The sequence below is a fragment of the Podarcis gaigeae genome (genome assembly GCF_964106915.1).
Source record: "Podarcis gaigeae genome assembly, chromosome: 6".
Lineage (NCBI taxonomy): Eukaryota > Metazoa > Chordata > Lepidosauria > Squamata > Lacertidae > Podarcis > Podarcis gaigeae.
This window is the reverse complement of record NC_139682.1, coordinates 61,189,504-61,204,689: the sequence shown is the minus strand read 5'-3', so window position 1 is coordinate 61,204,689 and position 15,186 is coordinate 61,189,504. Positions and strand designations below refer to the sequence as shown.

Sequence of the window (15,186 nt, the reverse complement as noted above, 5' to 3'; positions counted from 1 at the left end):
GGAAAGTGTCGATAGTTACCTAGGATATATTAACACACACACCCCATTTATTTTTCTTGATTTGAATGTTTATCCCACACTTCCTCTGTAACTAGTTATAGAATTACATCTATGTTTTGACTTTTGTAAATACGCTAGAGATTTACCTCTAGAATTCTACATAATTACCATATTTTTGAGGAAGCATTGGGAACTGCTGGGGGGAGAAGGAAATCAGCAAAAATCACCCCATCCCTCCATTAGTGACACTTCCAACTAGAGCAAAAGCACAAGGAAGACCAAGTGGATTCCACCCACTGAGGATTACTGGCCAAGCATCCTTTCCTTCCATTATTACACATTGTGAAAACCCTGATCTACTATTGTGAAAAAGCCTAGACTTTTGGTTAATGAAAGGATGAGAAACATAACTGTTCTACAATATGTGACAAGCCATTCAAAATATACCTCTGCGGCTGCAATGTGTGAAATGGCGGGCTGTGCACTGCATGCTGCCTCAATGCTCATATGCATGTATTTAAGTGGATGTGCACTATGGGTAATATGCATTCATTCCCACAAAATGACTGAACTCTAGTGACTCCGTAAAGGGAGCAAAAGTCTGAAAAATGACAAGTCTGGCAACTTGTGCTAACAAAATTTCAAAAAGGGAACCCTCAAGGCAAAAACAGGGAGAATGCTTTATCAAGTATAGTTACCAAAAACTCAGTACTATACTTGGGAACTAGTGACAGCTGGGTCACATGTAATAGGGAAACAGAACAGAAAAAGGCACAGGCATGGACACTAGAGGCAGTTTCTCCATCAGCTGTTCTTGCACCAAAACATCCACATTTAGAGAACAGATTGGGGGTTTACTTTGGAGAGCTGTTCACTGGGGAAAACACTGAAAATTGTTATTGTGAGATCCATGTGTATAACTCTAGATCTAAGATGTGGTGAAATGAAGTTTATCCTGTACATTGTGCAAACTTGTAGAATAGGAAAACAAATCTATCAACAGCATGAAATAAATACTGTACACATTTGGCTATGATGAATGCCAATACCCAGCCATGGACACAAAATGTATTTTCAAAGTCTAGCCTATCACGTTGTCTAGACTTTCCTAAAAATTGACACTTTTTCTTTTCACGTGTTCAAGTCTGCAAGAAAATGTTTTTAAAGAACAGGACATAAATGGTTGTGTATAACGTTTTGTTTACAGCGTATTACTGCACAGCTTTAAACAGCATCAGTTTTGTCCCTGGTTTGTGGTATTGTTTTATTACATTTGCTGTTTTAAGCTGCCCTTTGGACCCTGACAGGTCAAAAGGCAGGTCCAAAGGCAGAATATACATATCTTAAATAAATAGATGCAATTACCATCATGGAGTTGGATGCTACTTCAATGGCAAAAGTATTGAGTCCTCTATTACTGACACAGTTTCTACTTTGCTCATTGTTGAGGTGAATTACTGTTTTGCTTTCAGACTGTTAAGAGAAAAGCAACTTTAGCATAAACACATTTAGAGCAGTATCAATCCACGGGATTAATCCACGGGATTAATATTAACTACAAGAAAAAGCAAGACCGTTAAGAAATTATCTAAATACTGTCCATTGAACAGATCATAAACCTAGTATTAGCTATGGGAGTTCTGCTTTTAACTCAATCTATACAGGGCAGTGATTTTCAACCCCCTTGAGGCCAAGGACCCATCTTTAAATTCAACCAGCAATATCAGATCAACTTATTTTTGTTTTGCTTCTTAAAAATTGTGTGTGGCTTTTTATGTCCCTATCTCTAGCCTTAAAAAACCCAGTAAGAAAAATAATAGTGGTTTTGACAGTGGTTTGTTCCAGTTGTGTCATGGTCTATCACCAGCAGTTCAGTACTCCCAAAGGCTGGTTTGGGAGTAGACTGTCCAAGGATATCATGAATGTTTGTGAATGTCATTATTGTGTCTATAGGCCAATAATTCTCAGGTGCCAGCGCTTATTAGTGGGCATCTGTGTATTTTTAGGTGTTTTGAAGAGATAGAAACTCACTGCAACAACTTAAGAGGAAAGCAAAGTTGAACTTTAAATTAAAAGTTGCTTGGTTCCTCAGTAGTGCCATGGCTGAAACAGAAATATCCAGGCATTAAACCATGTCATGCAGGGCAACCTGCATGGTGGTCATAATGACCCTGAATAACCAACAAGCATTACTATCATCATCATCAATATTGTTTGTTACATTTATTTCCTACCTTCCCTTCAAGGAGCTGAGGACAGCATACATGGTTATCCCCCACTCCATTTTCTACATATGTTCTTCACATCAACAGATTTAAAATAAAAAATGGACCAGATTTATAGCCTAAGGTGGGATTGTTGGCAACTAAGTGGTTAAAGCTGTTGTAGAGGGAAATATAGACAAGAGGACCTTTGTTATTTGGACTACTCGGGTTTAAATGGATTGCCATTTGGTATAGCATGTTTTAGTAAACAAAGTGCTTAGAAATATTTTATTATGGTAAGCATATTTTATCGTACACACAAGGTCCTTAAAGTTCATTTGCAAAGAACACTACAGAAAGTTTGGTCTATTTGCTTTTCTCTGTTACTGAGCTAATGTGATACTGATTAGCCTGGATAAATAATTAAGTATAGAGTACACTGAAGACTAGCTGTTTGCCATTTTCCTTTTTTATTTCTTAATATTTCATTGCTTATTTGGAATGGAATTTGTCGGCAATAAAATGTTTCACTAATATGGATACTGAATATATGAAAACTTGCAATAAGTTGAAATAAACCTAGTAAAGATAAATTGCAAAATATACAATGGAAATCCCCAATATACCAACTTTTCTAGTTCCTGAATATATACACAGAAATCAGGAAGGAGAAATGAAGAGTGTTCATTAGGCCGATTCACGTGATCCATTTGATCCTTAAATTCAAACCGCTTCCCTTTCTTTGCTCTAAACCTAGTATAAATCTGGATATGGTGAACTGGTCATTAGGCAGGCTCCCCACCACCCAAGCCCAGGTTGACAGCATGGTGACAACAATCATCATAGGGGAAAGCCTATCACAGGTTTGCTGACAATCTAGGCTACAAGTGGGGAACTTACCCTGCATCCTACCCAACTTTGAGATATAGCTGGGGTCAATCACCTGACAATATTAAGATGTCAGGCAACAACTTGAGAAGTGATCACCTATGAAATCCATTTACAAGTGGTTTCAATAACAAGCTGTTCTGCAAAGGGACTTCCAACTGATGCCTCTCTGGGCCCATCAGGTGACTGGAGCTGATTAGTAAACAGGTAAGAACACCCAGTTGTTTCCACTGGAGTGCCCATGCAGCTCTGACCTTGCCATCGCCTTGCCCAACCTTTATCCTGTAAACAGCAGTGACACAGTCAGGAAGGCAGCAACATAGCACTGTCCCGCTGAGCCAGTCACACCTCATTTCCTGGCTTTGCTTGGTCAGAATTTACTGCTTACTGCATGTCTGGCTTCAACGTGAGAGTCCAGCTCAAGTCATTGACAACAAAGACCCTTAACTAGAAGGGTTAGATTGGTCCCAGTCTGACTGTGATAAGTAAATGGTAAAAATACAAAAATAATTTGTAAGGAAATGCTTATGTAAGGGCTGTTCCTGTTATATATATTTCATACAATACCTTGTTTCCAATAACAGATGTGATCCGTGTATCACTTTTATAAGTGTAAATAACTATATTTTCACTGGCATCCATCGGCTTAGCGTCTCCTTTATTAGTCACACTCATACAAATGGCTGTCTTAAGTTGCTCACCACCTGCTTCCAGACAAACAGGTTGAATCCTGGGTTTGCATTTTTCTGCATAGACGCGAATGGAAAAGGGGCATGCCTATAAAGAGTGAGGGGGGACATTTGTTATATCTATCATTGTAGATATCATATTTTGATCCATTCAATGAAACCAAATTTAAATTTTTGGGTAGGGGAACCTGAAAATGACCTTAGACCTGTTCTATTTGATGACCTAAAACTGCAAGATAGGCACAACGTTGGTTTTAAAAGCCTTGAATGCTCCTTCCCTGGTTAGCTATGATTGTGACAATGCTACATAATGCTCCGCTACAGTTAATGCTAACAATGGAGCAGGGAGCAGCCAGTGCTCCTCTGATGACTGAAATGGACCGTTATCTTATTTCCAAGCTATAACTGGGAACTACTTATCCTTACATGGCCATGGACAATATCTGAAGAGGTAGCAAATGCATATGCATGCCAGAGAATATTCTGAGCTTCATTTTTTTCTTCATCTGAAAAGCTGCGCTTTGCCTCTTTGGCCAAAGGAACTGCTGCAGCAAGAACCACCACCAATTGCCAGCTGCACTGTTTTTGGATTCCATTCCATATTGTCAGTCTCATTAGTCCCTTTTACCTGCTGGACTGGATAAAGTTTTGGATACTTTCCCTTCGGATAACAGATGTGATGCCTTTACTTTGGGTATCTATATGACACATAAACTATTAATTAATTTGGGGTTCCTCCCAACTCTACAATTCTATGATTCTATGATAACATGCAAAGCTTGAAGCACATTCTTACATTACGACTTTGTAACTGGTTCAACTTAAGATCAGCAAAATTGCACATTGTGGCTACTTCCCCCTCACCTTGCCCAACATTGATCATACCTCAGTCAATTCCAATGCTTTGTTGTAGCCCATTGACCGCAAAGTCATCCAGAGACTGCTAAGATCCCTGCCTTGTTGACTGGCTTCCATGAGATTCAGATCCATAAATCCCTGTCTTGTGAGTTCATTGTTCTTCATATCAAAATTCTCTAAGAAAACATAAGGCAAATATTTTCACAGGCTACAGTGGAAACGATCAAAATTGCCTGTATTCAGGAGAAACAAACATTGGATTCCATCCCTTGGCCCTTCCCATCCCTCTTTTCATTTTGTTGTTTGCTACACTTGCTCCTCTCTTACTTCCTTTGTTCACATTGCCTCCTACTGTAAGCTCCTTTAGGCAGGCCTATGTCTTTTTGATTTGTGAAACTCTGTGAAGAACCGGCACTTTGATGGCAATGTTTGCATCAGCGGTGGAGAACCTATGGCCCTCCTAATGTTGTTGGACTGCAACTCCCATCATCCCCAGCCGTCAAGGAAATAATAAGGGAAGACAGGAGCTGTCATATATACCAGATTCCCCAGTCCTGGTATATATGTCAGTAATTATAAAGGTTTGATTTAGCATCCTTGTGTTTCAGAAAATTTGTTATGAAATGTATAAATGACAAAGTTATTTATTTGGCTTCACGGAAAACTCAACATGCAAGAAATGACAAATTAAATGAGTTTCTCTTGAAATTATTTGAGGCAGTGGGTGGAGTTTTATCAGCAAATCATTAAAAACCTTGGCCACAAATTGTGGTTCATTGCAAGGTCTCTTATGGCTTTCTTCTTCTCAGGGCAAGCAGGGAAGAGCAAACTGGCCAAGATGGGCATATTCATGGTAAAGTATTAACTATGATATACTGTGATGCATGAAAGAGGCTAATGGCCAATCCCCATTTTTGGAAACAGCAACCTAGATCAGTAGTAACCTAGATTTCTAACTTTTCTTTTTGGCTTTTATAACACGTTCTTTATTCTTTTTTCTGTACTTTATAAAACTAATAAAAAATATTATAAAAAAAAAAGGAACAGGCATGACTGTTGTGTGTCACATGCCTGTTTAAACTCCAGCACAGCTTGCTGGGAACTTCCGTTTGTGTATAGCTTTTGCTTATGTGCTGTTTGCTTGGACACGAAGGAGAGAAGACATGTTTTCCTTTTGTCCTGATGTATGCTGAATAAACTGCTTGTAAATATGCTCCAAAAAAAAAAAAAAAAAAAAAAGTAGTAACCTAGATTTCTTCAGCAACAAGAATAAACACAATATTGGCTTTTAAATCAATGGAAGACAAGGTATTGCAAAGTAAATGAATACAGTATATAAACAATGTCTACAGTCTTCTGCAGTGTATAATTGTGGAGGGGGAACCAAGCGGCAATCCTTGGTATGAGAATTGGATTGATACAAGAATGCCACTATTTGCATCTATGAAATTATCATTCACTTTCATCACTGAGAGAGGCTTTTATGTTATGGATGCTGTGAGCTCATATCTTAGATAAGTTTGATTTTTGAAAAGTAATATGGTTCCAATAATATTCAGCAAATTCTTCTAGCAAATTCTTGCTAGAAAACCAGGTCATCAAGCAAATACAAAATTAAAATGTTCTTAAAGCACAGAATATTTAAAAATGGATTTCTCATCTTCATTACAATGCTAATTCTTTACTATGTATTATTTAAAAGAGATTACCAAATGAATAAATCTAAGGGTTCAGGTGCTATTATAAACTGCTTGAACTTTGTTCTCAAGATTTATGAGGTTCATCTGAACCCTCCAGCTGATTAATTGCCAAGTAATCTATTCACAGCTTTTGCTGTTGCTTCCTTTTGACGGGCCGGCTAATGTCTTCTAAGTATTGTTGCTGTGTTTGTTCCAGAAAATGTAAGAATTAATGAGGAAGGGATATACATTCCCTTGTTCTCTGACTTGTGTCCCCTACTCTCAAATATATAAGAAACCAAATGCACAAAATGCAATGCCAAAGCTGAGAACTTTATGTCTGCCCAAAGGCTTGGGCATGTCCAGTGAGATTTTTATAATTCCCTTCTTTGAGCAACAGATTTTGAGATCTTCATGGAAGTCCCCTCAATTTCAATTTCCCTTGGGCATATGGAATTAGTCACATGGTCCTTTGGACTGAAGCCATCATATAAAGGATGTCTGAATTTGTGTTCCTTAATGAAAACATAAAAAGCTCTAAAGATTTTACAGAGTAATATGAAACAGGATCTGTCAAATGCTGAATATTTTAGCCGGAATTAACAAAGCACTGCAGCCTTTAAAATGTCTATTTAAACTGTTGCAAGCCTACTGGTACACCTCATTAATTCCAGTTTCTATTTTGTGCTGTAATAATAACGAAGTTTCTCATAAGCATTAATGAATTTACCTTCATATCATCCATGTGCGAGATCATTTATTCTTAGCATGCAATTCCTAATTTGTGATACTGAAGGCCAAATAAGAAGTGACAATAAATTGAACTATGTCTGTGGATTATGAATAGTTGAATGCTTAGATGAAAGTCTCAGAAGGCATGCACAGTCATAGTTTTATCAAACGTATTTACAATCTAAAAATTCAAAACTGAGAACATACAGCACTCTGGATGAGTAAGGGCTAATTCAATTCTCTTCCATGTCAGGAAATGCAATTCCTGCCATGCATGAACTCATTACACACTTCCCAACAGTAAGGAGAATGAGGTGGCATGCATTTGTGCATACATGCTGAACAGACATAGTTTTCAATGCAGTTACGTGAACCTCCTGAAGTTTTATTTGCAATGAAATATATCTACATATACAGGAACATTTATGCAGCCAGATTTTTCCAAAGGCGTGAACACGTTATAAAACTTTTTTTTTAAATGCAATTGACACGAATGAATGAATGATTATTATGATGACCAAGCAGCCAGCATAACATGGGCCCTTTCATGCAAACACAAATCTATTCTGTCTCCCTTCCCCCTCTGAGTGCCAATATCTGAATATTCTTTTTTATGTAATAGAACCTGTATAGCTCATTTGGTTAGAGCACAGGGCTGCTAATGCCAAGGTTGCAGGTTTGATTCCTACATGGGACAGCTGCATTGCAGAGGGTCCCTTCAAACTCTATAATTCTATGATTTTGCACCCATTTTCTTTCTAAAAGTGGAAGATACTTCAGCGCTGGATTTCAAAACATGGTCGACACTAGTAGCAGGACATTTATGTGAAGGAGGATGGTAGGTTATATGAACTCTCATTTTAACATGGAAAGCGCTGCCTGTATACCAGTCCAGAAGTAATTTAAAATAAAACAAGCTTTACAAAATAATGCAGGAAATGTGCTGGGAAGTATTTTGGTGAAGTCATGGACGTTAATCAATTGGTGCCTGTGACACAAAACCATATTTCTCCAGAGTCTGGAGTGGTGGCACAACAGATTTGACTCTTACCTTTGTACAGTAGACTACATTCCAGCCATGCAAAAGTAAGAGGCTTATTCTCTCTCTCTCTCTCTCTCTCTCTCTCTCTCTCTCTCCACATTCATACAAGCAAGGGGCATCATCACAATTCAAGCCAAACAACAACAGTTGATGAGGGTGCAAAACAAAGTCAGTAAGGGGATGTGATCTATGAAGGAAGCAAGGTCTGAGGAGTCTGAGGGCCACATTTGGTCCCTGGGCCTGTGCTTTCTACTCCTGCTCTGCACTGTAGAATATGTGCAGGAAAACATCACATTTTCCCATTAACAAAATATTGCTGCTTGAATGCTGGGGAAATGAAAAAGAAACATTACCTTAGGGCAAAGACATTTAGATCCCCTGCAACAAATGAATAACAACTGTACATTTACTGTGCAATAAAATGACCATCTGGAATGCCCCCCACAACTGACATGAGACTTACTGAAGCTGCAAGAGTAGAAGCCATGAGGAGATAAAGCAGTGGAGGGTTTGCCCCCTTTTTTTTGTTATTCTCCAACATAACCCCCTATTAGGGACATCTTACAGTCTGACCTCAGGCAAGAGCAAAATAAAGCAAAAGGAAATGGGAGAGCTTGCAGGGAGACTGAAAATGACAGTCAGGGGACTGAAGGAGCTGCCTTTGATATTACAGAGATGCACGCTAAAAGAAGAAAGAGGGAAAAAATGAATTTATGAAGTAATAGAAAGACCTCGTAACAACAGCACAAAGCAATAAGGGAGGGGGGAGATGACAAAGCAATATATGTCACACAGAGCTTAAGATGCTGAATTCTATGGTATATTTTCATTAGAAAAATAACGTTGCCCGTGAATACACCCAAACTACATTAACAGTTAGCGAACTATATTGTTCCTTCCATGTAGCCTCATGCTAATGAACTGTGAATCTATGTAATCAGCATTTCTATTTAATCATATGATTATCTGAATAATATTGCCAAAGGCATTCAGATAGATGACGCTGCACTTGGGCATAGAGAGGTTAAATTTGCATATAGATAATTTCAATGTTACCTTTGCATATGGCCCAAGCTTCTTCATCACACTTTTCTCCACTAGTTCTCATTTCAAAGAAGTTGTTCTCTTCCAGGCTGAGAAAGCCATTCCCATCCAAATCAATCATTTCAAATATTTCTGATAAGGCTGCTCTGAAAGGTTGAAGAGAAAAAGCAGCTCAACAGATTGTCTGCTTCCTTCATTTCATCCCTTGGACTCACTCATCAGTTCATTTCAGAAGACTGATTTCTTTGGGAGACAATTTTTTCAGCAACATGAAGAGCCTAAATTTCACAAAAGCTGGCCTGCCTTACCGGAACTCTTTGGTAGCTGTGAATTCTCCATCTCCATGTACAAGTTTGGCTTCTCTTCTAATTTGCTTTTTTGATTTTCTGAATCTACAGCCTGTGGTGAAAGGAATTACCCAATAGACACCACCTTCAAGTTCGCCTCTCCAACCAAAAACCTACCACAAAGGAAAAAAATAGATGCAGGATGCTTTAGATTTCTGACCACCATCATTCTTTCTCCTCATACAAGCCTAACAAGTATTTGAGTCCCTATCTTGTAGACCTTTCCCACATGTAGATAACATAGATTAAGGAACTAGAGATAATAAAGTAACTAGAGATAAAGGAACTGGAGATAATAAAGTAAGAGCCAATAAAGTGCACAGAATTGAGTTCTGGACTCAGAAAGGAGAAGCCTGTGCTCAAAAGCTCACACAGCACTGCTTCACCCTTTACAAGGCAACCTGGGTACACAAGTATTTGCTGTAATAAATGCATAAAACGTGGAGGAGAACTGCACATTCCCACTCTCTATAAAGTAGATTGGAATGCAGTGGATTTGGGCCCAGTTCCCTGACGTGTTTTCTGGAAGTGAGCATATTTTCATGTAAACAAACAAACAAATTTATTTTATTTTATATGTTTATGTACCATTATATACTTAATGCTTAAGGTAGTCTCTAAGTGGTTTACAAAGTAACAAATACAATATGTAAAACCTCGAAAACAGTGTGAGCATGGGGAATCTCTCTCACCAATTGTAGTTTTTCAAACACTGGAGAAGCAGGTTCAGAGCTAACTTTCAATGAGAAAATTATGTGTGGCCTTAGGATTAAACTCTATACTCTGGCAGTCCTTGTACTCCTGCAACTACTTTTTGTAAACAAAAGGATGTGGCCAGTCCAAATGTTTTTGAATCCTATCCTTAAAGTCACATATTGTTTGACTTAGATGAAAAGGGGTAATAATGGCATTATATCACATACAAAACAGAGTACGCCAAATGTGGGGAACACTGCAATGGCCCTCCAAAAGAAATGCTATATTGAGGGAAGACATCAGCACTCTGCACCAGAAGTGGGTTACATATGTATACTTATTGCACTAAATAAATAAATAAAATGATTGGACATAGAAGGCCTTGGACTCCTATTTACACTGGGTTTATAATAAGATAAGCCCTCCATTTGGATTGACTCATATCTGGTATAGGAGGAAATAAAAGTAATAAGTATTTGATTTATCTTAGTATTTCTACTACACTCACTTGAGGACAGTTTGGAAATTAAAATGAAAGTTCTGTTGCTTATTCAAGTCCACATTTATGTGTTGTGAAGGAAATCAACAGTCTTCTCAGGCCTAACCAACATAAGTAACTTTTTAAAGGGATTCTTCAGATTTTGGCTTTTATCATTTGTTCACAGGGGAAATATTTGGAAAGTATATAATTAACAGTGTATTAATTCTGTTAGGGATAATATTACGTTTCCTTGACTACTTCATTGATAATTTAGCTATTTTCTCAATGGCAAAGCACAAAGTACCAGCCATTTATAGATATCATCATTATTAATATGCTACATATATAAAGTCAGTAAAGGTAACTTTAAAATGTCTATGACCTCTTTATTTCGTAGCTCAGTGAAGCCGACAAGCTGTATGTTTTCTTCAGTTTCATTTTCTTTGAGTATGTACAAAGCTGTGTCCACCACTAACCAAGGAGAGGGTTTTCCTGTCAAAAAGCAAGCAAAATTGTACTAATAGTCACTAATCTGTCATTAACTGAGTGATGCAGCTGAATACAGTGGTACCAAAAGAATCCATCGTGTTTTGCCCATTATCATTGTAAGGTCTCACATGCAGTGAAAACAGTTGTCATGCATGTTTGTGATTGAATGCATGTTTGCAGCATACAATCTATCTATCTATCTATCTATCTATCTATCTATCTATCTATCTATCTTTATTGTGGTCAAAGACCAGAAAGCTGCTGCTGTTGCTGTTAACAACAGCAACATATGCCGCAAATATTAACAATTATGTTTTTGGTTTTTTTAAAAAAATGCTAGAACTAAGAATTTGCAATGACTACATTTTATCTTGGGCTGCTCCGTTAATCCTTTGTGCAGTTCTATTACAGGGACATCTCCCAGTTTTCAACCCCTAGTTTTTTTTTTAAAAAAAGGTATTCCTACCTTCCATTTGGCGAAGGTTCACAGGATTAATGGTAATGCATACTGTAGATCTCTGAGATAAAAACAACTTATATTTATGACTAATTATCTCTCCAGTTTCCTCTAAGAAGAAGCATCCTTTGGACTGTGCCTGTTGCCATTCCTAGAGACAAATCAAATAATTAATATAAAAGAAGTTACTTAATTCCTTGTAAGGCAGTGACTTTGTTAGTCACTCCTACCATCTGTTGGCCAAGCGATTCTTTAAGTCTTAAGTCTTTTGAAGGTTTATTTTCCAAACCTTATTTACTGCATAATTCTTTGGATAATTGGAAACTGGAACATTCCCCTTCAGAAAATTTGCTTGCGACAACAACGCATCTTCTGATACAACTTAGAACAGTACTGCTAACAACAGCAACAATAACACTTATAAATTATATGGCACTTGGAGTGTTGAGAGTATGCTATGTACATCATCTCAGTCATCCCTATAACAACGCTTTAAGGTTTACAGTTTTATCCCACATTATAGACGGGGTTGTTGCAGAGGATGAGAAAAGAGTAACTTGCTAGGGCAACCTTGTAAATTCTTAGCTAAGACAATGTTTCAATCAGGGACATCTCACTATTCACTCTTGTTGAGACTGCACTATATTGACTCCTAATATTTAAATGCCAGAGTGGATTTGTATGTCTCAAATAACAGAAAAAATCAGCTGCAATAATTCTGCAGAAAACACTGTCTATGTTGTGGAAAGGATTGAAAAACTCAGAAAAAACCCCTAACTCTAGCCTGTTATGCTTCTGAAGAGCATAAGGTGGTGCTACAGACCCTGTATCTACTTGTAAACCAAGATAATATAGCGTTCTTCAAACTGATATTTGCACATTGTATGGCTCATTTCAATTTGCAGTGCAGAGTGTGACATGGGAAAGAACAAAATGTTGAATAATAAGGAACATCCACACTCTGAAAACTAAGATTAAATGCTGAAAGTGTATTAGAGAAATGGCCATGGCTAAAAGCTTTGGCACAATCAAATAAGATAAACTGCCATTCATTTTGCCTAAAATTCCCCATATATGGTCCAGTGAATTGAACAAGGCTTGTGGCTACAAGCCTACTTACAGTTACTTTGGAGTAGGACTTGATACCAGGGGATAAAGCTGCATGATGCCACTGTGTTTGTTTAAGCATAGAATGGCTTTTTCTACATGCCTTGCTAATTGACACTGCAGATTTAAATCATAGGAATGGTTATACTCAAAAAAGTATACTTGTCTATGCCTAAATCCAAGAGAAAAGTTAACCCAAGTCAAGTGACAAATCATAAATGATGGCATCTACTGCTGTTTGCAATGAATTCTGGCATGGAATTCACCAAGTTTTCTGGTTTACAATATTTCAGATGGATTTTGCTTTTTTACATATTCTTCTACATTTACTTCATAACAGCCTATTCCTACATTCACTAGAACAGTTACCGTATAAGGGGGTCACAGGTTCTATTGCTCTTTTATATCATATTATTATGGAGTTGCCTATCTTCAGTACAGGACAGTTGACTAAGATGGATATTTTTGCAATTTATCACATACACTGCTCAACTTTATATAGCATAACTGGACAGTGGCGTAGCGTGGAGGGTGCAGGGGGGGCCGGCCGCACCAGGCGCAACATCTGGGGGTTAGGGGCGCAAATCCATGGGTTAGGGGGCGCAAATCCACGGGTTAGGGGGTGCAAATTACTTGCCTTGCCCCGGGTGCTGACAACCCACGCTACGCCACTGTAACTGGAAGGGCTCTCCCACGAATGCTTTGCTGTTATTCTTATGTGGTAGACTGGAGGCAGGGTGGGGTTATAAGCATATAGATGAATGTTCCTTGTAATTTATCAAGCTTTCCCAATTGTCAGGGATGTCCGCAATTAGAAACTGCAATGGCTTGGAAATTTATCATATATTCTTGATTTTTTTGATTTGCCACATAACCTGTGCATGCTGCAATAACCAGTGTAAAGTAGACATCCAAGTGTTATTTGGGTTTCAGCTTTCTGCTGCACCTTGTGATGGGAAAGGAAATTCACATATATCCCCTATTTGAAGCTGGGGACCACACAGTTCCCCATATGCGGCAAGAGTCTGCTTTTCTTCTTTGTGTATTACATGTAGTGGGGAAACAGTTGAAGTGGAACTGGTACCTAATGGTTTGAGGTAATTGTAGTGCTCAGAAAAATACTGGAAAATATCCAGACACCTCAGCTGATCCTGTACTTTCTAGCAGTGCCCACCTGTTAGGAAACCAAACCTTGTTTCGGAATACTCCTGTTCCACCTGCAAAAACACTTCATGCACAAATAGCTATCAGCAGAATACTATTAAGAGATACACAATGGGGTGCAAGTCAAAAGAACAACGATGAACTTTTATTAGCAAAAATTTAATAGAAACCTACTCAGAACACTAAACTCATCTTTGGGAACTTCACTATTTAAGCAGGCGGTGGATCACTCTTGTGATGAACAAACTGATCATTCGCTAACAGCTTAGAAAGCTAGTTTTCATTACCATCTAATAGGTTGTTGAAACTGAACCAATTACAACTAGTAGAAAACTACTGTATGTGTTTTTATAACCAACAACATATCATCTTTGAACATACTGGAATTACAGGCTAAATTGCATAGGGGTTTGGATACCTAAACACACAGAAAAAAATCCTTGGAGAGGATGCTTTTAAATTTTAATATAGAACAAATGTCACTGTCTAGCAATGTTAAAGATATAAAGGACTTCAGAGTTCAATAACAAATACAGAGTTGTTATTTGAAACAAAAATGTAACTCAAGAGAACAATCAGTTCAGTCTTCTAGCTGCAGTTATATTATGTGGTCATAACCATTCGTTCTCCCTTACACAGAGGTCTCAAGGTGCACATTTTTAATGTATCTTAGCAGTTTCCAGTTAATGTTTTATATTTCTCTAGCTATTATTTTCTGCTGAAAGAAAACTAGTAAAGGTTGAATCAGGAAAGGGAAAACAAAGGGAAAAGATCAATATTAACACTCTACAAATATTGACTTAGCAAAGTGACTTTGTTGTCTTTCTCCCTTAGGAATGGTTATTGAATGAATGACTTATTTAAAAGAAATTACTTGTAAAACTTATTAGTCTAAATAACAGTCAATATTTTCAGGCTACAGTGTATATTTACCAATTAATGTCTTCTGATCTGGGTACGTTTGAAGATATTTATTTCCAATTACCTTGCCTATAGAGGGTTGTGATATATAATCTTTCAGGCTACTTAAGCATTTAAAGTACTAATAAATTATTCAATTTTGCATTTCTCAAACAGTCATTAACAATTTTATCCAAGAGTGCTTTCCTTTATAGAAAAACATGTTTTGTTCTAGCAAACCTTCACACCTGAAAAATGATCCTAAATAACGGGATGTCAGCAAAACCAACATTATATAAAAATGTTTATAGTGTTTTGCAACCAGAAATCTCTGTGTGCTGTGTTGCTGCCCTTGACAAGCAGTTAATAAAACATAAGCTATAAAAGAGAGAAAAATTGCTTTCTATTT

General features: G+C 37.6%; 1 protein-coding gene and 2 long non-coding RNA genes across 8 annotated transcripts in view; 1 reads left to right on the top strand and 2 right to left on the bottom strand.

Annotated features, from left to right (window-relative positions):
• The window catches only part of EFCAB7 (EF-hand calcium binding domain 7), a 34,595-nt gene that overhangs the window by 5,429 nt on the left and 13,980 nt on the right, over positions 1–15,186 (bottom strand). For 5 of the 6 annotated variants that reach the window (XR_014565282.1, XM_083742870.1, XM_083742869.1 and 2 more), the window contains 7 exons: positions 11,616–11,757; positions 11,043–11,152; positions 9,445–9,596; positions 9,149–9,282; positions 4,667–4,815; positions 3,660–3,869; positions 1,366–1,473 (listed from right to left, as the gene is read on the bottom strand). Coding sequence is in view for 5 of the 6 variants with exons in the window: in XM_083742870.1 (XP_083598996.1) it covers positions 1,366–1,473; positions 3,660–3,869; positions 4,667–4,815; positions 9,149–9,282; positions 9,445–9,596; positions 11,043–11,152; positions 11,616–11,757 (1,005 nt within the window). In the remaining variant the exon portion in view is untranslated. Of the gene's footprint in view, positions 1–1,365; positions 1,474–3,659; positions 3,870–3,889; positions 4,480–4,666; positions 4,816–9,148; positions 9,283–9,444; positions 9,597–11,042; positions 11,153–11,615; positions 11,758–15,186 lie in introns of those variants that run through there. The other variant, XM_083742872.1, reaches the window with a different exon arrangement.
• The window catches only part of LOC310846431, a 46,091-nt gene that overhangs the window by 25,332 nt on the left and 5,573 nt on the right, over positions 1–15,186 (top strand). The window lies entirely within an intron of this gene.
• On the bottom strand, positions 4,934–9,142 carry LOC310846434. The gene is made up of 2 exons (XR_014565297.1): positions 5,887–9,142; positions 4,934–5,583 (listed from the first exon to the last, which is right to left on the bottom strand). It is a non-coding gene; the product is annotated as an uncharacterized lncRNA (long non-coding RNA).